Source organism: Buteo buteo, chromosome 5, assembly GCF_964188355.1.
Source record: "Buteo buteo chromosome 5, bButBut1.hap1.1, whole genome shotgun sequence".
NCBI lineage: Eukaryota > Metazoa > Chordata > Aves > Accipitriformes > Accipitridae > Buteo > Buteo buteo.
The window spans coordinates 7,808,381-7,828,917 of NC_134175.1; the positions used below are offsets into that span (position 1 = coordinate 7,808,381).

The 20,537-nt window shown below is 42.0% G+C and overlaps 1 protein-coding gene across 8 annotated transcripts in view; it reads left to right on the forward strand.

Annotated features, from left to right (window-relative positions):
- UBR4 (ubiquitin protein ligase E3 component n-recognin 4) overlaps window positions 1-20,537 on the forward strand; it is an 81,417-nt gene that overhangs the window by 44,339 nt on the left and 16,541 nt on the right. For all 8 annotated transcript variants that reach the window (XM_075027521.1, XM_075027515.1, XM_075027516.1 and 5 more), the window contains 28 exons: window positions 132-248; window positions 1,428-1,637; window positions 2,380-2,529; window positions 3,249-3,476; window positions 3,589-3,667; window positions 4,137-4,379; window positions 5,319-5,487; window positions 6,093-6,237; window positions 6,957-7,042; window positions 7,560-7,647; window positions 7,782-7,975; window positions 8,992-9,231; window positions 10,378-10,516; window positions 11,059-11,184; window positions 11,348-11,476; window positions 11,926-12,269; window positions 12,503-12,593; window positions 13,022-13,106; window positions 13,514-13,641; window positions 14,370-14,499; window positions 14,993-15,150; window positions 15,684-15,793; window positions 16,347-16,488; window positions 17,253-17,334; window positions 18,336-18,509; window positions 18,944-19,065; window positions 19,481-19,678; window positions 19,805-19,885. In XM_075027521.1, coding sequence (XP_074883622.1) covers window positions 132-248; window positions 1,428-1,637; window positions 2,380-2,529; window positions 3,249-3,476; window positions 3,589-3,667; window positions 4,137-4,379; window positions 5,319-5,487; window positions 6,093-6,237; window positions 6,957-7,042; window positions 7,560-7,647; window positions 7,782-7,975; window positions 8,992-9,231; window positions 10,378-10,516; window positions 11,059-11,184; window positions 11,348-11,476; window positions 11,926-12,269; window positions 12,503-12,593; window positions 13,022-13,106; window positions 13,514-13,641; window positions 14,370-14,499; window positions 14,993-15,150; window positions 15,684-15,793; window positions 16,347-16,488; window positions 17,253-17,334; window positions 18,336-18,509; window positions 18,944-19,065; window positions 19,481-19,678; window positions 19,805-19,885 — 4,188 coding nt within the window. The remainder of the gene's footprint in view (window positions 1-131; window positions 249-1,427; window positions 1,638-2,379; window positions 2,530-3,248; window positions 3,477-3,588; window positions 3,668-4,136; window positions 4,380-5,318; window positions 5,488-6,092; window positions 6,238-6,956; window positions 7,043-7,559; window positions 7,648-7,781; window positions 7,976-8,991; window positions 9,232-10,377; window positions 10,517-11,058; window positions 11,185-11,347; window positions 11,477-11,925; window positions 12,270-12,502; window positions 12,594-13,021; window positions 13,107-13,513; window positions 13,642-14,369; window positions 14,500-14,992; window positions 15,151-15,683; window positions 15,794-16,346; window positions 16,489-17,252; window positions 17,335-18,335; window positions 18,510-18,943; window positions 19,066-19,480; window positions 19,679-19,804; window positions 19,886-20,537) is intronic.

The window sequence follows — 20,537 nt, forward strand, 5'->3', positions numbered from 1 at the left end:
GTGCTGCTTTTTTAGTATTACTGCTTGAGCTTAAATTAGAAATGCTTTATGAGGATCAGAGCACTGAAATTTAGATGCTTAGGACATTGTGCTCAGTTCTGTAAGTAAGCAAGCAAGCTCTCTCCTTGCAGGATGTGTCTAAGAAAAATGAACGCTCTCCTGTGAATGAAGTGCACTTGGTGGTAATGAGGCTGCTTAGTGTGTTCATGTCCAGAACTAAGTCTGGATCCAAGTCTTCCATTTGTGAGGTACATTGTTCAAATTGCTTTGTCAGGGGCATGATGTGGTTGGGGGGCTTTTGTTCATCAAAGGTGGCCTAAAAGCTGCTAAATGAAATAGCTGGTGTAAAACTGAAAAATAGTTCAAAGTGCTTTGGAAAAATTTATGGGGAATCTGTAACATTACTTGACTCTTGTGAAAAAAGATCTTTACTGAAACTCAGAATGGAGGAAACCGACATGTAAAGACAATTGGATTCACTTGTTTTGTGCACGGTTTCTGACTGAGCTATGGGCAGCACATTAATGATGTTATTTAAAACAGTCTAGCAGATTTTTTTCCTTGCATCTTACTGGTGCTGAAAGGGTTAAAGGGGATTTGTAATGTGATTATTGGAAAGCAATATGCTGCTGTGTCAACGTAAAAGTCGCTAAGAGGATTCCTTAGATATTTGTTGCTAAAAGGTACAGTAATAAGGCATAAAAAGCAGTATGTGTGGTGGGAAGGAGATTAATAAAAAAGCATAGAGGTTAAAAAATTTAGTCTGAACTGCATCAAATTTTAATGAGCTTATGAGCTGTGGGGTTTGTTTGGATTTACAGGGCTGCTTTAATAGTTTTATTTACAGTAGCTTTTTCTCTAGCCTTTGTTATTCACTTGAGCTTCCCACAGAAATCAAAGCTCATCGTCTTGCAGAATGCAGGTGGAGCAATACCTGGGTGGAGCAGAAGCTCTGAGCGGCATCTGCAACAGGGACTCTTTCTCTACCAGAATTCATGCCCAGCTGGCCAAATCCCAGATAAACAAACAGAAATCCCAACTTTAAAAAAAAAAAAAAAAAAAAAAAAGAGGGGAAAAGAAAAAAAGCAGGAAAAAAAGCCCTAGTTGTCTAATCCATAGCAGAGTGGCCTCTGGCACATGTGTCGAGGGGAGATTAGACTTAAGAGGAGATTTTATTTGTTTTCCTTTACTAAGCGCTTGTTCAAAAGAGTCTCTGTAAATATTTGAGTTGCTTTTCATAAACACAAAAAACCAAAAACCCCAACCTCAAACAAACCCCAAACTTAAAAGCTGCCTGTAAAGTTTCATAAAAACCTGCTCTCTTATCCATTGTGTCAGCAACTGCTGTCTGATTCTCACAGCTTCCCTTGCTCTTCTGACACAGTGGTTCTCAGGTGCTTTAGTAATCCATCTCTTCTTTGTTTCAGTCTTCCTCCCTCATCTCTAGTGCCACTGCTGCTGCGTTGTTGAGCTCTGGTGCTGTTGACTACTGTCTGCATGTGCTGAAGTCTTTGCTGGAGTACTGGAAAAGCCAGCAGAATGACGAGGAGCCTGTAGCCACCAGCCAGCTCCTGAAACCTCACACTACTTCTTCTCCACCTGACATGAGCCCTTTTTTCCTCCGTCAGTATGTGAAGGTGAGTCCTACCCTATGCTGTTAGCTTTACATGACCTGCATTAAAAGGCTGCTGCACAGAAGCAAGTAAAAGCATCCTTACAGAACTGGTTTTCCCTCAGTAGTACAATTAAAATCCATTCCCTTAGTGCATAGTTAGAACTAGGGTTGCTCCGAGTTCTCTCAGAGCAGCCCAGCTCACTGTATCTATCAATGCACTCTTAAACCAGGCAGTTCTGTGGAGCTGCTGTCACTGTTTCTGGTTGAAGTGTTAATCTTCCTGAAGGGAAGCTACTCCATTGCATGACTCCTTTTGCTTGGCAGGCAGAATTTCTGAACCAACGCTACTTACTGTGGCAAGGAAGCCTAGCAGTTGATGGGGATTTCCACACTAAATCCCAGACTTGTTCAACCACCATGTGCCTTTATGCTAAGATGCTGCTGGGGAGGGGTGGCTTTAATATGTGTACAGGTGCAGTGAAAAAAGCCTAGTTAAATGTAAGAATGTCTCCTAAGTAGAAAGCTCCTATGTTAAAACACCTTATTACTACAGACTAGCTTACTGCATCCTAATAGTTGCATCTAAAGTCCTCATGCAGGTTTGTTGGCTTGTTTTTATTTATCAGCTGGGAGCATTTCTTCTGGCTGCAAAGGTGCAGAAAAGCTTTGTATTTAGAAAATCAGTAAATGTACCCTGTAGCTTGTCATGACACCACACTGGGAGTGTTTGATACCAGAGCCTGATTGATTGCTCTTGCTTTCAGGGTCATGCTGCAGATGTTTTTGAGGCCTACACTCAGCTCCTGACAGAGATGGTACTGCGGCTGCCCTATCAGATCAAGAAGATTGCAGATACAAACTCCCGCATCCCACCTCCCATCTTTGATCACTCCTGGTTCTACTTTTTGTCTGAGGTAAGTGAGAACGTGATGCACCTACAGATTTTAACCAAAAAATTCCAGTAATGTTACCTTTCATGGGAGAGATGAGCTTTTGCAGAACCGATCTCAGATCCATCTCTGTTTTTTAATCCCCCTTGAAAGAAGGTGAACTGTTGGCTCTGCTTTGTTCCTGTTGAACAGGAGTCTATAGGAAAGCATACGTGAAAAATAAGATTGGTATTATTTCCTGTAATTCAATGTTTGCTGCCAGGAAACTAAATAGAAAACCTTCTCTGAGATGGTAGAATGTAACATCATGCTTGGCTGTTGGTGCTTAACTTAGTCCTTAGAAAAGAAATCAATAAGATATTTGGAGTATATCTTTTCAGTTCCTTTGGTTGTATAGCTTCCTACTTGAGATAACTTGTTATCTTAGATTTGCACAAGTATGGGGTAGGATTTCTTAATTAGGCTGGACTAGCTTTTTATTTGAGGTCACAGATGACAAAGAATGGTTTTCAGAGGCGGTTTCACAATTGCACAGCTCAGGATGCTGCAGTATTGCTGTGCAGTGTTTCTTCTGCCTGTGACTTACTTTTACATGTGACTTTACAGTACCTTAAAGCTGACAAATTCGTGAATGCATCTCCCATATCTTTTCTTTTTGTAAGAAAACATGTCATATTTTTGTTGGGACAGGTTGCCTAGTGGTGAGTTCACAGTACTGATGTTGTAGGCTTTTCTTTGTCTAGTACCTGATGATCCAGCAGACTCCATTTGTGCGCCGCCAAGTCCGCAAGCTTTTGCTCTTTATCTGTGGATCAAAGGATAAATACCGCCAGCTCAGAGACCTTCACACGTTGGACTCTCATGTTCGTGGAATCAAAAAGCTCCTAGAAGAGCAAGGCATTTTCCTTCGTGCCAGTGTGGTCACAGCAAGTTCAGGCTCTGCCCTGCAGTACGATACGTTGATTAGCTTGGTAAGGAAAAGTGTGCCACAGTACTAGGAAAAAGTGTACATTGCGTTTATGTAAGATGTCAGTAATAGAAATACTGACATGGTGTTTAATCCTGTCCCATTGTGCCTTTCAGATGGAACATTTAAAGGCTTGTGCAGAGATTGCCACACAGCGAACAGTAAACTGGCAGAAATTCTGCATTAAAGATGACTGTGAGTTCTTTCTCTGAGAGCATGGGAAGGAGCAGAGGGGATGCATTACGTGTCTTGGTTTCAATCAAGACTTCTCAGATGGGGAAGCTCAGCAGAGAAAAAGGGAACACAGCTGAGAGTTTTGAGTAGGACTGAACTGTTTCCAGTACTAATTATCACAGTGCTCTAATTGCATCTGTTCCTTAGCTAAAGAACACAATATGGTATAACGGTTAACTTGCAAGAACAGGAATAGGAGATCTGTGTTCTCTTACTTGTGCTGCCGTTGTTCCAGTGTGTAATTTTGGATGAAACATTTTACCTTGGTGTACCCAAATGTTATGCTTCTGTAGTGTAGGGACAGGAAGGTTCTGTGAGTTTGTGGGACGGTCCTCATCATGTTGAAAGGGTTTTTTGTTTTGGGTTGGGTTTTTTTTGTTTGCTTGTTTTTTTAATTCGGGCTTCAAAGATTTTCTTCTTTTCTCTGCAGCGGTTCTCTATTTCCTCCTTCAAGTCAGCTTCCTGGTAGATGAAGGAGTGTCGCCAGTTCTCCTGCAGCTGCTGTCTTGTGCTCTGTGTGGCAGTAAAGTGCTGTCTGTGGCTTCATCCTCTGGATCATCAAGCACCTCTTCCACCTCTGCTCCTGCAGCATCGGGCTCTGGGCAGCCAGCAACACAGAGCAAATCCTCCACTAAAAAGAGCAAGAAAGAAGAAAAGGAAAAGGAGCGAGAGGGTGAGCTGCAGCTGTGCCCTGTTCTGTGGTGGTTGCAGGGATGAACACTGCTCCTCTCAACCTTTCTTACTCTATTTAGAGAGGATTGCTTGCTTTTCGTTGTGATAAATACCACTGTTGTGAAAGGGTCATGGATCGTGGCAAGGGCACTTGCAGACTACAGCAACAATTAGGAGAGAAGAGCAGTTTTTTACCATATGTAATTTGGAGAGGGGCAAAGATGAAGCAGTATGCCCTAAGAGTTGGGGCTGAAATTAAGTGCTGAGTATATCCCAAACCCACTGTATGTATTAACTTGAGTGGGCTTTAAGTTGTCTACTGGAAGTTACCTATTCTAGTGGTGAAGTAGCTTCCACCTAACTTGCCTATCCTGGGTTGTAGGAGGTTGAAATGCTCATGGGGATTAAAACAAGTACTGGAGATGCACACCCAGTTAGCTCTGCTCTTCAATGATTATGTTCAGACTTGTTTCCTCTGTTTGACTTCTAAGCTATGTTGGAGCCAGGGCTGCTGCTTAATGGATATCCAAAGTCCTGGGAAAGTAATTAAGCTTTCCTATAAAAGTCACAGGCATAAATTCTCTCTTGGCTTTTCTTCAAGGAACCATTTTGGCTTTCTCTGTCAGACAATTCTCTTTTCACTGAGTCTTTTCACTGTCCCATGGTTGATCCTTTTCTTTTTATCAGAATGTGTAGCACATTTCTCACGTCCTTACTGGCAAGTATTCCAGCAGTTTTCTTCTGTGATAGTCAGGAGTACTAGGTTATATTTTTTGAAAGAGAACGGAACATTAAACTAGCTTGTTGCCTGAAACACAGTAATTTTTCCCCATTATCCTTGCTCTATGATTTATAAAATAGGAAGCTAGCCTGCCTGTGAGGTGCTCCACTCATCTGCTTTCTTAAGCCTGTCTGTCTTCTGCCACCCGGTATCCCCTAGGTGAGAGTTCGGGCAGTCAGGAAGATCAGCTGTGTACAGCTCTGGTGAACCAGCTGAACAAGTTTGCTGATAAGGAGACCCTCATTCAGTTCCTGCGTTGCTTCTTGCTGGAGTCTAACTCGTCCTCCGTGAGATGGCAGGCCCACTGCCTTGCACTGCACATCTACAGGTGAGCTTGGAAGGGAATCTCTGACCTGGTTCCTCTTAGCCAGTCTCAGGTCAGTTATGGAGAGTTCTGTCCTTGTGTAAGAGTTAATGCCTCTGTCTTGAAGGATGCTGAAGCTTGGAGATAATTGCACCCCTTTGAATTGCTCACACGATGTTGCAGTTACTGGGGCTGGAGGTAGAAGTTGTTACTTACTTGTTACGGATCAATGTGAGTTACCATCTCCAAGAAGCATTTTATTTCTGTCTGCAGAGTCTGGCTCCTGACATCTACAGGAGTAGGTATTTGTGGGCGAGTGAATTTCTGAGGCAGATGCAGACTCAGCAAGTTGGGAGTTATGTAGGATAAGGCACACTTCAGGGTGCTGAACTCCTTCAGAACTCTATTCAGTTGTTGCAGGTCAGCTGCTTTCATTTCAGAGAGTGCTAGAAAACAGCTGGTGGCAAGAATCAATGAGATTTAACTCTGTGAACTCTGATGTATAGCAAGATAACAGTTTTCAAGTTTGGTGAACTGTAGCACATATTTTACTTTTGAATAAGATTGTGTGCCATGCAGTCTATATAACTATCTTTACAAGCCTAATTGATATGTAATCCATTCAACAGGAACTCTAACAAGTCTCAGCAGGAATTACTGTTGGATCTCATGTGGTCAATCTGGCCAGAACTTCCAGCCTATGGAAGAAAGGCTGCCCAGTTTGTAGATCTCCTGGGATACTTCTCTCTGAAAACACAGCAGACTGAGAAAAAGGTATGGTGTCATTCTGAAAAGGAGGTACAGCATCCCAGGTTCTGCTACTTCTGACGAATTATGGTAGTGTTCATTTGTGAGACAGCTGGGACAGATTTTCTGTCAAAAGAGCTTCTGGTGGAAATTTTTTTTCTTCCCCAAATTTGAATGTTAAAAAAGGCAGGGTCCTTAAAAAATTGGGGAGTGTGGATTTTTTGTTTTATTGTTTTGGGGTTTTTGGTGGGGAGGATTTTGGGGTTTGGGTTTTTTTTTTAATTTAGAGGAAAATTTTCCCACAGGAAGCCTTTGTGGGAAAATACATTTATCTACTAGTTCTAATTTATAGATTTTTGATATTTCAGCTCCTAGAAATCTTTTGTAACCACTACTTTTGAACAAAGGAAGTGGTAGGATTTCTTAGGGGACCAGTGGGCTTGAGAACAAGTAATTCAGACGCACTGATACTTGCATATGTATGTTTAAAGAGCTGGGAATGCCTTACGAATCTTGGCAGGCATTTGCAGCGATTGGCTGACAAATAGCACTGTTATTGTGGTAAAGGTCTAATTTTAGGATCTATTACATTCCTGGGTAATGATTTAACCACATAAATTCCTGTGGGTATAGTGCGTGCATCTTCTTGGGGGACCTGGAATGCCACAAGATGAGAAATCTTCATGTCTTTGTAGCAATAAAAAAAAAAATGTTGAGAAGACAGTATTTTCCTAATTGTATTTCAGTTGAAGGAATACTCCCAAAAGGCCGTGGAGATCCTCCGGACTCAAAACCACATTCTTACCAACCACCCTAACTCCAACATTTACAAGTGAGTTACTTCTGACTTTGATCCATTTCACTAAAGAGCTTTTCAGCAGACGAGCTGCAATCCGCAGGGGAATACACAATTCTTCTAATAAAATCGTGGTGGAGGAAGGACCCCTACTGAGATTGCATGCTTGCTGCAGCTGGTCTTGGGAGAATAGCAGATTCCTTTCTGCCATCTGAAAAACGTGACATTCTATGCGCTATCAGCAGTAGTTTGGCTTTAGCGTTTTTGCTTTCATTTTCAGTAAATGTTACAAAATATTAGGACCAATTGGAGAATATAGACTTGCAGAATTAAGTGTTGTGTTCTTATTCATACATTGGCAGTTAATACTTATACTAAAATGCTGCCTAGAGGAAAGCAATAATTTTCAATGTGCTTTACATTGTAACGCTTCTGTTACTAAATCTGGGACTGGGGACTACAGGTAAACTGAAACTATTCTGATTGAATGGCTTGTGTTTAAAACATGGTGAATGCCAAATTACGTATGTCAATGTTCTTCCCCTCATTCCAGCACACTGTCTGGGCTGGTGGAATTTGATGGCTATTACCTGGAGAGCGATCCTTGCCTTGTCTGCAACAATCCGGAGGTGCCCTTTTGTGTAAGTAGCTGCTATTCTTAAACCCTTTTTAATTATAGGGATCCCAACTGTTTACAGCAGCATGATTTGCTGTTTTTCTCAGTTTTTTGGGATGTAATCATATAGGCAGTGTGTTCTTGGTTTTGTCTTCTCAGTACATCAAGCTTTCCTCCATTAAAGTGGACACAAGGTATACTACCACCCAGCAAGTGGTGAAACTAATCGGCAGCCACACCATCAGCAAAGTGACAGTGAAGATAGGAGACCTGAAACGAACCAAAATGGTCCGAACCATCAACCTCTATTACAACAACAGGACAGTGCAAGCCATAGTGGAGCTGAAAAACAAGTACGTTTGTCCATGTTTTTTGTGTGCAAGTCTCCGAATTTGACATTACAATCTCTACTGAGGTGCCTGGCTTCTTGTTTTAGCTAATGTTCCTTCTTAGACTATTACTCATCACTGTCAGCCCACATTGAGTGGGATTGTTCTGAATCTCCTCCGAAAAATTGTTGAAGATGCAAATTTCACCTGGAGCTTGAAATATGCCTGTAAATTTTGTGTATGCAAACTTTGTACAGACTGAGTTTTAAGCATCTAACTTAATTGTGTGGAAACCAGTATTAATACCAAGAGCACCTCCTGGAGAGTTTGACTTGGAAAAGGATTTGGATGTTGCAGCATGTCCAGAAATGCAGAAAGCATTAACGTTACTTGTTTGAAGCCATATAGTAGAATTAAACTTAGAAGTTGGATGGCCTAACTCTTGGTTGCTGCTTTACCGATGAAAAATGGCTCCTTTTCAACTTATATGCTTTCCCCTCTTACTTCTTGAGATGTTCTCACCAGAATCAGATCTCTTTGCCTTAGGGATTAATCTGTGCCTGCTGCTTATTGCTTATTTGAAGTCTTAATCCTCTGTGACATCACAAGTGGCTGCTGTGGAGAGGATTATGATGTCACAAAGAGAGGATTCTGACTTCAGGTTGAGAATAAGCAGTGGGAGCAGATGAGATCTTTAGAAATAAATATCCTGTTTTCATGCAAATGTCCTTACTAATAAAAAAATGGAGGTGAAAATCCCTAGAAAATGTCTGTAGAATTAAAGTTTTTCCATGAGGCATCAACAGCTCTTTAATCCTAAACAGTCTCTCTCTATGAAGAGGATAAAGGCTTAAAATGTATTTCTGGCTACATATCATGTCAATACAGAAGCTAAGGAAACGAATCCTAGAACTGCTCTCCATTCATCCCATTTAAAGTAGATTTGGAGCTGAGACGGTTGCATTTGACTTCTCTTCATACGTGGGCAGGGAGGGTGCTTCCCCACTGAAAAACCATGCTGCTTTCTTTCCTTTTCCCAGGCCGGCTCGTTGGCACAAAGCTAAAAAAGTCCAGCTGACCCCAGGCCAGACAGAGGTGAAGATTGATTTGCCGCTGCCCATTGTGGCTTCGAACCTGATGATTGAATTTGCAGATTTCTATGAGAATTACCAGGCTTCCACAGAGACGCTGCAGTGCCCCCGGTGTAGCGCATCCGTCCCAGCCAACCCGGGGGTGTGTGGGAACTGCGGCGAAAACGTGTACCAGTGCCACAAGTGTAGGTATGTCATGCTCGTTCCTCCTCATGGAGCCAGCACCAGGGGTTTACAGAGCCCTTGTGTTGTTGCCTGTGTTGGATGTTCAACAAAATACCCTGCTATTTAAATACATGATTCTGGTTAATACAACCGCACAATCAAATTAGTCGAGAAGTATAAAACAGGCTTACAGGGATTTAACGTTAATGCAGGCTAACAAAGGAAACCTGATACGACACTACTGAAAGAACGTCGAAGTTTCAGATCAAGCCCTCAGAAGTTTAAAAAAGAAAATTCCCAGGAGGAGGTTATTTTTGGCCTGCCTGTTCACGGGCATGAGGCTGGAGTTCAATTATACGATTGCAGGGGGGTTTCCCCACAGGATCCCTGACTTGGGATGGACAGTGCTCGCTTGTCTATTGAGAGCTTTTGTTGTACTCTCCTCATTCAGAGCAGGGCTCAGGGCGTAATTTACTGTGTGCTATTCAGGCTTTCACTACAGTATTATAAATCCTTCTCTTTTGTGAGTTTTGTCTCCTTATCTGATATCTCTTCTCCCCTTATTGTTGTCCCATATTCCTCTCTAATCCTCATGGGATTCAAGGTGTTTAGCAGATTCTTTCCATAGATCAGGCGATTACTGGTATATTGAAAGGTTTCCACATCCCTTCTTGAATTATGGGAGCTATAAATCAGTTCATGTCATGGTACTCTAGTCTGCAACGGGATAATAAGTATGCTGTAGCTAGTCCCACTGCAACTGGGTAAAGAGTGAAAGCTATTGAAAGCCTAGACCTTACAAAGCAAAATGGTTTCCTTTTATCTGTGTTCTTGTAAAGGGCACAGTGCCCTAGTCTGATGTTCTACTGGGAATTACTGTAGTTAAAGTAGAATTGTTAGGAGCAAATTCACATCTGTTTCTGCTTTTTCTGGCCAGAATGTGGCACCGCTTCTGTAAGGATTTTTTTTTTTGTTGCCTGATTTGTAGGTTTTAATTCTTATGTACTTTGTGTTTCACTTGTGGCTTCCCCAGGACAGTTTGGTAGGTTAGATGTTTTAAGGGCCATCCTTCTCTTTTACCTACTGAGTCCATTCACAGCTTACTTCATTGCCTCAGTTACCTTTATAAAGCTCAGGTGCATTCTTTGACCTTTCTGGCTTGCCTTTCAGATCCATTAATTATGACGAGAAAGATCCCTTCCTTTGCAACGCCTGTGGGTTCTGTAAATATGCTCGCTTTGACTTCATGTTGTATGCCAAGCCCTGCTGTGCAGTGGATCCCATAGAAAATGAAGAGGATCGAAAGAAGGTGAGACTAATAGCAGATTGATTAATGAAATGCTATATCTCTTAGCCAGGTCAAAAGTGTAGGGACATCAGAGGTCCATCCCTCTTGAGAGTAACATGAAAAGCAGTGTTCCTTCAAGGCTTCTCATGACTAATGCATTCCTCATTTACTGTCTTGCTCCACTAAATAAGTAATTTTTCAAAAGACATAATTCAGTGCTTTACTTATAAACTAGCTATCTAGCACTGCATCTCTTTGCCTTGCTGTACAAGGGGGTGTATTTGGATTGTATTGTATGCTTTACCATCCCATCTGAGGAGCCCTGCTAATGAATGAAGAACCCATTGTATTATGTGGCCTGTCCCAAAGGATCAGTGTGCTGAGTATAGTGCCAGCAGTGATACTCATGGTAGAAGCAGGGTGCAGGATCACCATTTATTATTTTTTTTGCCAGAGAAAGGCAAAAGAGACAGAAGAATTGGAGGTTGGTGGCTGTAGTTCTGTAGAATTAAAAATTGCATCTGAACATAAAGTAAGAGTTTCCTTTCCTTTTTTATTCTTAGGCAGTAACAAATATCAACACTCTCCTGGACAAGGCTGACAGAGTGTATCACCAGCTAATGGGACACCGACCGCAGCTGGAAAACCTTCTGTGTAAAGTGAATGAGGCAGCTCCTGAAAAGCCACAGGTAACAGGGAACAGATGGATCTTGCACAGAGCTCTAGGCTGGTGAGACAGGGACCTTTATACTGCCAAGAGCAACTAAAGGTCCTTGCCTCAGATGCTGTTCTGCAGTAGTTATTTTTGTGTATAGCCTCCACATATGATTTCTTTTTGGTTTTCTGTTCCAGGATGAATCTGGTAGTAGTGGAGGGATAAGTTCTACCTCAGCTAGTGTGAATAGATACATACTCCAGTTAGCCCAGGAGTATTGTGGTGACTGCAAGAACTCTTTCGATGAACTTTCCAAAATTATCCAGGTATGATGTGCTTTGATCTGAATTTGGGTCATGTGTTTTTTTTCTGTCACCAGATACAGTGCATATCAAAGTAGAAAGAAAGATGTTGCTGTTCTGCGTTTAATGATATCATTAACAATAGGTGATCAGCTGCATGTTTTCAGGGAAATAAAAAAATAATCATTTCTAAAAGCTATGGTTACCATTAATTCTATGGATTTGTCACATTTCCAACGTTAAATTGCATGTAATGTAGACAACAAACCTTTGAACAGGGCAGATAACTGGGAATTAGGCTGATATTTCTAATGGATTTCCCAAGTTTGCCATTGACATGAAGGATTTTGAGATACTTGGTTGAAAATGTTTCTCCACAAAATACACAGTGAAAATAACTTGTGAATGGGATTAGCAATTATGTGCTGCCTCACAGTTCCACAACTTTCGTTTCTCCTTTTCTGTGTTTCCAGAAAGTGTTTGCCTCTCGAAAGGAGCTCCTGGAATATGATCTCCAACAGAGAGAGGCAGCGACAAAGTCCTCGCGAACCACTGTCCAACCCACATTTACTGCCAGCCAGTATCGTGCCTTGTCTGTTTTAGGCTGTGGCCACACATCATCAACTAAATGCTATGGCTGTGCCTCAGCTGTCACTGAACACTGCATAACGTTGCTTCGGGCTTTGGCGACCAACTCTGCCATCAGGCATATCCTTGTGTCCCAGGGCCTTATCCGAGAGCTCTTTGACTACAACTTGCGCCGGGGCGCAGCCAGTATGCGGGAGGAGGTCCGTCAGCTCATGTGCCTTCTGACCAGGTTAGGTCTGATTCAGTGTTTGCAGCCCTCTGACTTCCAGTGAGCTCTGGAAAGCCACATGCTTGTAAAAGCATGATCAGAAAGGAGTAGCTTTATAGGGGAGATATCTTACATCAGCAAACTGTAGACTAACTGCTTGTACATTTGTTACCAACTAAGCTGAAATCCCAGGAGCTTTTGCTATTTAGTACAAGCACAGCGTAACAGCATTCTCTTTTTCCTTCTGGAATTAGGGACAATCCAGAGGCCACACAGCAAATGAATGACTTAATCATTGGGAAGGTTTCTGCAGCTCTGAAGGGACACTGGGCAAATCCAGACTTGGTGAGAGACTCAGCGTTTTCCTATTTCTTTTTTCTTCCCCTCTGCAACTGCTGGTCATTCTAATCATTCCATCTTCTCTATTATCATCATCTATTTGTAATACAGAAGGTGTTTGTGTCTTGATAGGAATTAAGATAAATGTTAGAGTAAAGCACAGGTATATGCCTCAGTTTCCTCAGGCATATGGGATTCAAGATGTTTAGCAGATTCTTTCCATAGATCAGGTGATTACTGGTATATTGAAAGGTTCTGCCTGTCTTGGCTGTTGCTTGCAGCTCTCTCAAATAGGTTGTCAGTCATCCCAAATGGGCATGGGATTAAATTTGCTTAGATTGATGTGTTTTGAACCTGTGTTTTTTAAATATCAGAAGGCAAAAAGGACTGCTGTGTCACCAAGACTTCTTAAGCCTTTGAACCTTGTGTTACAGGCTAGCAGCCTCCAGTATGAAATGTTGCTGCTAACAGATTCCATCTCGAAGGAAGACAGCTGCTGGGAGCTCCGACTACGTTGTGGTGAGTTCAAACGACTAGCATGAAAGCTTTATTTTAAAATGCTATGCCCAGGTCCATTCACTGTAGTAAGACTTTAAGGAAGGGAACTGATGCTGACTCATATAGCTTGTGATTAGGGTTAAAAATGGAGTTAGCACCAGATAGCTTTGTCTTTAGGTAATGCATTTCTTGAAACAGGAGTGCTGAGAAATAGAAAGATGAAGGTGTAAATGGAAGGATGACAAGACTCTCTTGCTGTAATAGAAAATAATTGTTTTCCATCCATGGCTGCATGAGAATGTGATAGTTTTGCTTGAGGATATGAGGTCTTACCTAACTCTGAACACTTCTAATATGCTGTATAGAGCTGTGGAGGTGTCCTATCTGCAGATCTTACAGTGGAATGAAAATTCATGTCTGTCTTTCAGCTCTCAGCCTCTTTCTGATGGCAGTGAACATTAAGACTCCAGTGGTTGTTGAAAACATCACCCTCATGTGCCTGCGCATTCTTCAAAAGCTGATCAAGCCACCTGCTCCAACCAGCAAGAAAAACAAGGTACTGCCTTAGACAGATGCTGAGCAAAGCATCTGAAAATTTGCTCATTAAAGTCCTGCACACTGATCTTGGTGATTAATAACTTTGTGAGGAAGGCAGGGCTTGCTTTTCCTGGTCATGGTTACTAGGGAAGCAGAAGTCGTGTGACTTTTGTCTTTGCAGACTGCAAATTACACGTAACTGCTTTCCATTTTTTACTGTTCTTTGGTGGTTTTGACCACCAAAACAGGGCATTATTTTTTTCCCCTTCAGATTTGAGGCATGGGGAAAGAGCTACTTCAAAGCTATGGCTTGGTTATTTTGGGCAGGCTTTTGGTGCTTTCGACAGCTTTGTAGAATCATGTATCTAAACATAGTAGAATCAAGTACTTTTGACTTGATTTTTAAATACAGAGGTACAATTCTGATAAAAATGACATTGATTGGCTGCTCCTTGATTGTAATTTAGGATAACATTTGCAAGGGAGGAGGTATGTTTCTGCTTTGATCTAGCTATCTGATAATCACAGATGGATGTCAAAGATGGGTTTACTGATATTTCAGTAGTAACTGAAATGAGGCATCTCTCTTAGCTCATCATTAACAGAAATTGTATACCCTGCTCTTGTCCAAGAGCTGCATTTACCTATTCATGGAACAGATGCAACCAGTGATTCACCTACAGGAGTTACTCTTAAGGGAACAGGCTGTGGCTTTCTGGGGAATCATAGAGCTTTTTTGTTTATTAGGATGTGCCTGTGGATGCTCTTACCACTGTGAAGCCTTACAGCAATGAAATCCATGCACAAGCTCAGCTTTGGCTCAAGAGGGACCCCAAAGCATCGTATGAAGCTTGGAAAAAGTGCCTCCCTGCCAGAGGTAGTCCTGTGCTTTTAACTTGGTGCAGTTTTGTGAAGGAACACGTGTGTCCCTCCAGGTTCAATAAGGAATGTACTTCTGTAGAGTTGTGTTGGCTTCTGTCCCATGACATCTGATATCATCTTCACACTTAGCTGTGTAGTCCTTAGAGATTTTAGCACTGACTTTTCTAGGCTGTGTTGCTCAAACCCTGAGCAGAAGATGCACTGTGCCTGAAGTTAATCAGGAGAATGTAAAATACGAAACTTGTTGCTTATTTAAAATGATACCAGCCAACTGAAAAGCTGATTGCATTCCCTGAGAGGCTATGGGATTCGCATCTGGCTTGGAAATGAGCATAGCTCCATGCAGAAGTGTGGCAGCAGAAAGAAATGAGAAGCTACTCAGCTTCTCAGCTGGAGTTTGGAAAGTTCCAGTATGAAGAAAAAAATACAATGGCAGTTTGCAGTTAATAGCTGCTGACAGTTCTCTTGAGCTGTGTTCAATATTGCAGGTATAGATGCCAACGGGAAATCTCCCAGCAAAGCTGAGCTTCACCAGCTCTACTTGTCAGAAAAATATGTCTGGAAATGGAAACAGTTCATGAGTCGCCGTGGGAAGAGAACTTGCCCTCTGGATCTCAAGCTGGGACACAACAATTGGCTGCGACAGGTAATCATGGGTGAAAATTCCAGTGGAATGCACTGGACCGAGTTAACCATCAGAGATTATTGGTAGTTTGCCGCATTTTACACGTTTTGCAGACAATATAAACAGTGATATTTGGGGAGACTGCAACTGACTCTATCTAATTCCAAGTCAGGTTTGCAGCTTTATTCCCTTAAAAATACTACATCTAGACGGTTATCCAGTAGTCTGCATTTTCTTAAACTATGAACCTTTAATTGCCACCGTGCTCCTACCTGTATACTTAGCTGCATTTTGACTAGTGAATTTTCACGGGTCCTGGGCAAAAGTTTTTCTTCTGGTGCGTGTGGATTAGTATGTCGCCTACGCAGTGCATTGTTTAAACATTTTGTTGGCAAGCAAAGTAGGCATTCTCAGAGAATCAAGTGTTGGGAAGAACAAGAGAATGCTGCCACCAGGTCAGCAAACTGTCCTAATGTATGCTGTGCCTTTTGTAAAATACCACTACTTTAACTGTGCACATCAAATGATACCGTCTTTTAATGCTCTTGCCTTAGGTGCTTTTTACTCCTGCCACTCAAGCTGCAAGGCAAGCTGCGTGTACTATTGTGGAAGCTCTGGCTACCATCCCCAGCCGCAAACAGCAGGTCCTTGATCTCCTGACAAGGTATTTCCGTGTTGCCACACTTGGCAGCTCTAGGATCATTTTTCTTTAATTCCCATGAGAATCTCTCCCTTCTTCCAACTTTTCTCACACCTCTCCCTTGTATACCTCTGGTTCACAGGTCTTTTTGGGCTGGATTCTAAAACTTAATTGGCTGGGATGGTATAGATTTAGGGAGACCTTTTCTTTGCTGCCTGGCAATAAGCTATTGCAGTTCTGTACTTTTTCCAGAGGTAAGCAGATGATGTTTGGCCATGTAGACAACATTTCTCCTGCCTCCTATACAGCAAAATAATAGGGTGAACTCTCTTCCAACTCCTGTGACATAACTTACCCCAATTGATGCTAGTAGCACCGCTGGGGAACTCCTTTTTGGTACAAAATGCCACTTTAGCAATTGAGTAATGAATAACAGTTATGCTTTTAGCTAGGAGGACAACAGGGAGGATAGATTTCTGGAGTCTTTTTTTTTTTCTTTTCTTTCCATGGTGTCCTTAAGCTGTGAATATCTCTTGTTACTGTGAAGTGGATGTCAGTTTGTGTTTCTGTTTGCTAGCTACCTGGATGAGCTGAGCATTGCTGGCGAGTGTGCCGCTGAGTACCTGGCACTGTATCAGAAACTCATCAAACCGGCGCACTGGAAGGTCTACCTGGCAGCCAGGGGAGTTCTGCCCTATATTGGCAGCCTCATCACTAAGGTATGCACTTTTATGGAGGAGCTAGGTAGCAACAGAAAGCTTTCGCTGACCTGTCAATTTGGCTTTTTTGCTTTGAAATCTGCATCTCTTCATTCAGTGCCCTGTTGCCAATCCTTGCCAGGTTTATGAAGTTCACACTTCCGTGCTGTCATCTCTGAACGGTAACAGCTACAGTGGTTTTAGCCCCAGCTGTAGCATTCCTCAGCGCATACTGGCTGGTACACATTAATTAACTGCTCTGGGGGCAGCTATGCTAAGGGCTGTAAATATTGCTACACTGTCTTGGCACCATGTCCAAGTTGGAAGCCGTCTTAGCTGCCAGGCTGGACTCCGAAAGCCCTTAACGACAAGGGAGGATTAGGTGTGCTACCATTCCTTGAGTGTGAATTACAGCCTGCTGGAGAAGCAGCACATTTAAGTGGCAGTCTTCAGAGTGTTAGGAGTTTTCTGTGGTGATCCCTGGTGCACTCCAAAGAGGCAGATGACACCCTCCCTATTAATGGTGGCATTGAGTCTGTCATGGAGGGCCACTAGAGCAAAGCAGTGGTGATAGGTAGGTGTAGGGAGAAAATGAGGAGGATGCTTGGGGTAGTTTTTCTCTCCTCTCCCCCTTCCCTCCCTGCTGCTGCGTTGCGATTCTGGTTTCTGTGTGGCTGGCTCTGTTTCTTTGCTGTGTTCCTTTGCACCCTGTGTTAGACTCTCATCAGCCAGTTGTTATTGCCATTGCAGTTTCTTGTCCTAATAGGCTTGTTAATTATTTTCAGGAAATAGCTCGTTTGCTTGCCTTGGAGGAAGCAACACTCAGCACTGATTTGCAGCAGGGATATGCCTTGAAGAGTCTCACAGGTATTTGGTGGCATCAACGCAAGTCCTGTAGTAGGATTAGATATGGGGTGATTGTTGTTCTGTAACAGCATGTAGCAGAATTTCAGAGATGTGATTCAGTGTTTTGCAATTGTCAGCACTGGATTTTTGCTGTCAATTTGGCACTTAACCCCTAAATGGATTTTTTCCATATTTTTTGTGGTCAGTTTGACTTTTTAGTTACTTGAACTTTGGTAGCATATCGTGAGCAAACTTCGTCATATCACTTTTCTTCTCCATTTCTTAATTTTGTTTATTGTAAAGTATAATTCCTGGGACCATTGCAAACACTGCCGATTTATTCCTACCTGTTGTTTCCTACCTACTTATTCTATGGTAGCTTTTCTTTTTTGAATCTTCTAGGGTATGTGTTTTTCAAAACTTGGTGGAAATGGAAGTACACCATTAGCTAAGTCATTCTTTTCTGTATGCTCTTCCATGTTCTTCAAAAATTAGTGGACTAATTCATAAAGCCTGGCTTCTTGCAAGAAAAAACATGTTGATAAATATGTCTTGGGAAAGAATCCAAGTGTTCACTGATTCTTTACTTTATTATAGGAGTGACCAATTTGGTGATGTAACTGATAGAGTCATGTACCGCACTTGCTGTCACATCATCAGAGCTAGCTTAAATATTAGAAGGGGAGCAGTCACCTGCTTTTGAAATATCTTGCAACAGAAAAATGTCAAAAACTGCAGAATGTTGTATCAAGCACTTGGAAAGCTCCTTATACACTTTCCTAATTCAGTCACCATGGTCCCATATGGTATAATTTACAAGGCAGCTCTCGCAAGCCAGGGTTTTTGCCTCCCACCATTCAGTTCATAGAAGTGAGCTTTAAACCAGACTGACAATAGGAGTTGTAACAAGCCATTTTATTGTGCTGCTTTTATGATATTGTGCCCTGTTTGCTGGCCATATGAAATTTAGAGCTAACAAATGAAACTCTCTCCCACTTCCTGAATATCTCATTGCTTTCTAGGTCTTCTCTCTTCCTTTGTGGAGGTGGAGTCCATCAAACGGCACTTCAAAAGCCGTCTGGTGGGTACGGTCCTGAATGGTTACCTGTGTTTAAGGAAATTAGTGGTACAGAGAACAAAGCTGATTGATGAAACCCAGGACATGCTGCTGGAGATGCTGGAAGATATGACAACAGGTAAAAACCACCTCAGTTCCTTAAATCCAGAGTCTGGGTCAACCAAGATGAAAAAGCAGATAGTTAGAGCGGCACAAAGAAATTCCTTCTAAAAGACTACTGTAGTGAAAGGGTTTTTTTATGACTTGGACCTTCCAATATTTCCTTTTGGCACAGAAAACGTAAATAACATTCCTGGAGTCGTCTCTTATTTTCCAGGAATTTAAACCTCCTCCTTTTTATGGGATTGCTTTACTGCAGCCCAAGCATGCAAAGTGTTTTGCTAGTAAACATACCAATAAATAGCCTTTCATCTTTTAAGTAGTGGATACGCAAAAGAAGAGGGCACCAAAGTATAGTGCTTATTGCAGACAGATTTATTGTGTATACTGAGTTAAAATGGAACCTGTGAAATTGACTCCTGTGTCTTTTTTAATACTTCTATTTCTTGGCAGGCACAGAATCTGAAACCAAAGCATTTATGGCAGTGTGTATAGAGACTGCAAAACGTTACAGCCTTGATGACTACAGGACTCCAGTCTTCATTTTTGAGAGACTATGCAGTATTATCTATCCTGTAAGTATAGAGATGGCTGTAGCATTGCTTATAAAGTTAGACTTCTTAAATAGATATAGTTGCTTGTACTTTGGCAAAAAACCAATAGTGTCTACAATAATGATTTAATATTAGCCAGCGTAGAACTGTAGTAATACGGTATCCCGTTTGGGGGTTTTAGTATTCAGGTTCCCTGCTGTGGCATGCTCTGTGCAGAAAAGCAGAACCGGTAGTATTGTTTCATGCTGAGGAATTTGCTTGCAAAATGATACTAGACATCCTCTAAATGCCACATGTGTGGCAATGTACTGCAGGATGCACCAGTGACGAAAGGAGTGACGGTTTAAGGACACCTTGTCACTTGCTACCATAAAAATGCAGGAATGGGAGCGTGGTTGGGGGGAAAACTTACTCTGTCTGTGCTGCTGTTCTTCAGGAAGAGAATGAAGTGACTGAGTTCTTTGTAACTCTGGAGAAGGATCCCCAGCAGGAAGACTTCTTACAGGGCAGAATGCCAGGAAATCCCTACAGCAGTAATGAGCCTGGCATTGGGCCACTCATGAGGGACATCAAGAACAAAATCTGCCAGGACTGTGACCTGGTAGCTCTGCTGGAGGATGACAGTGGAATGGAGGTGAGAATGCACAAGTGTGGATTTCTCGCATGGATGTGTGAGGACACCATTTCTAGGCAGCTGATGATTGCTAGAATGGTGATGCAATGTGAGCCTGTTCTTGACTTTTTATTTTCTCTCTTTCAGCTTTTGGTGAACAATAAGATCATCAGTTTAGATCTGCCTGTGGCTGAGGTCTACAAGAAGGTGTGGTGTCCCACTAATGAGGTATATGTTACCTTCATATATGTTAACAGCACAAAGCACCTGTCCTTGATATGAACAAAAAAATTAAAAGGAAAAAAAAAATATCACACAAGTCAGGATTTCTTTTCTGGCATATAACTTCTGAGGTATAATTACTCAGCACCTTTTTGTGCTTTCTTAGGATAGGCTGTTATTCAATTCTGCAACATAAATGATTTAAAAGTACATAATGCTGACCCGGGTGAGTGTATTGAACTTACCCATGTGGCCTGTCAGATATGTGAACGGTCTTCTTGAGTAACAAACTTTCTTACATTCCTTTGGGGAAATAGATGAACTTTGTGTCACCACCTTTCAAAGCGCATTTCACACTCCATCTGCACGTGACAGTTTAATGCATGTGTACAGACAGGGACACCAGATTGCTCCATCAATCTGCACTTCAGAGATGAACGCAAGTTATTTATGCAGAGAGAGCATCCAACATTTCTCTGTATTACTTTGCTCTTGTGTTTTTCATGTAGGGATCTCAAGACTTGACAGATTTCCTTCTCCCAGTTTGCCCGTAGTAGTGTGTATTGCCTGTTTTTCAGATGAAGAAAGGGACCCAACAGTCTTAAGGGACTAGTCCACCATGTCACAGTAAGCTTGTTTCAGCGGTGGATGTCGTCCA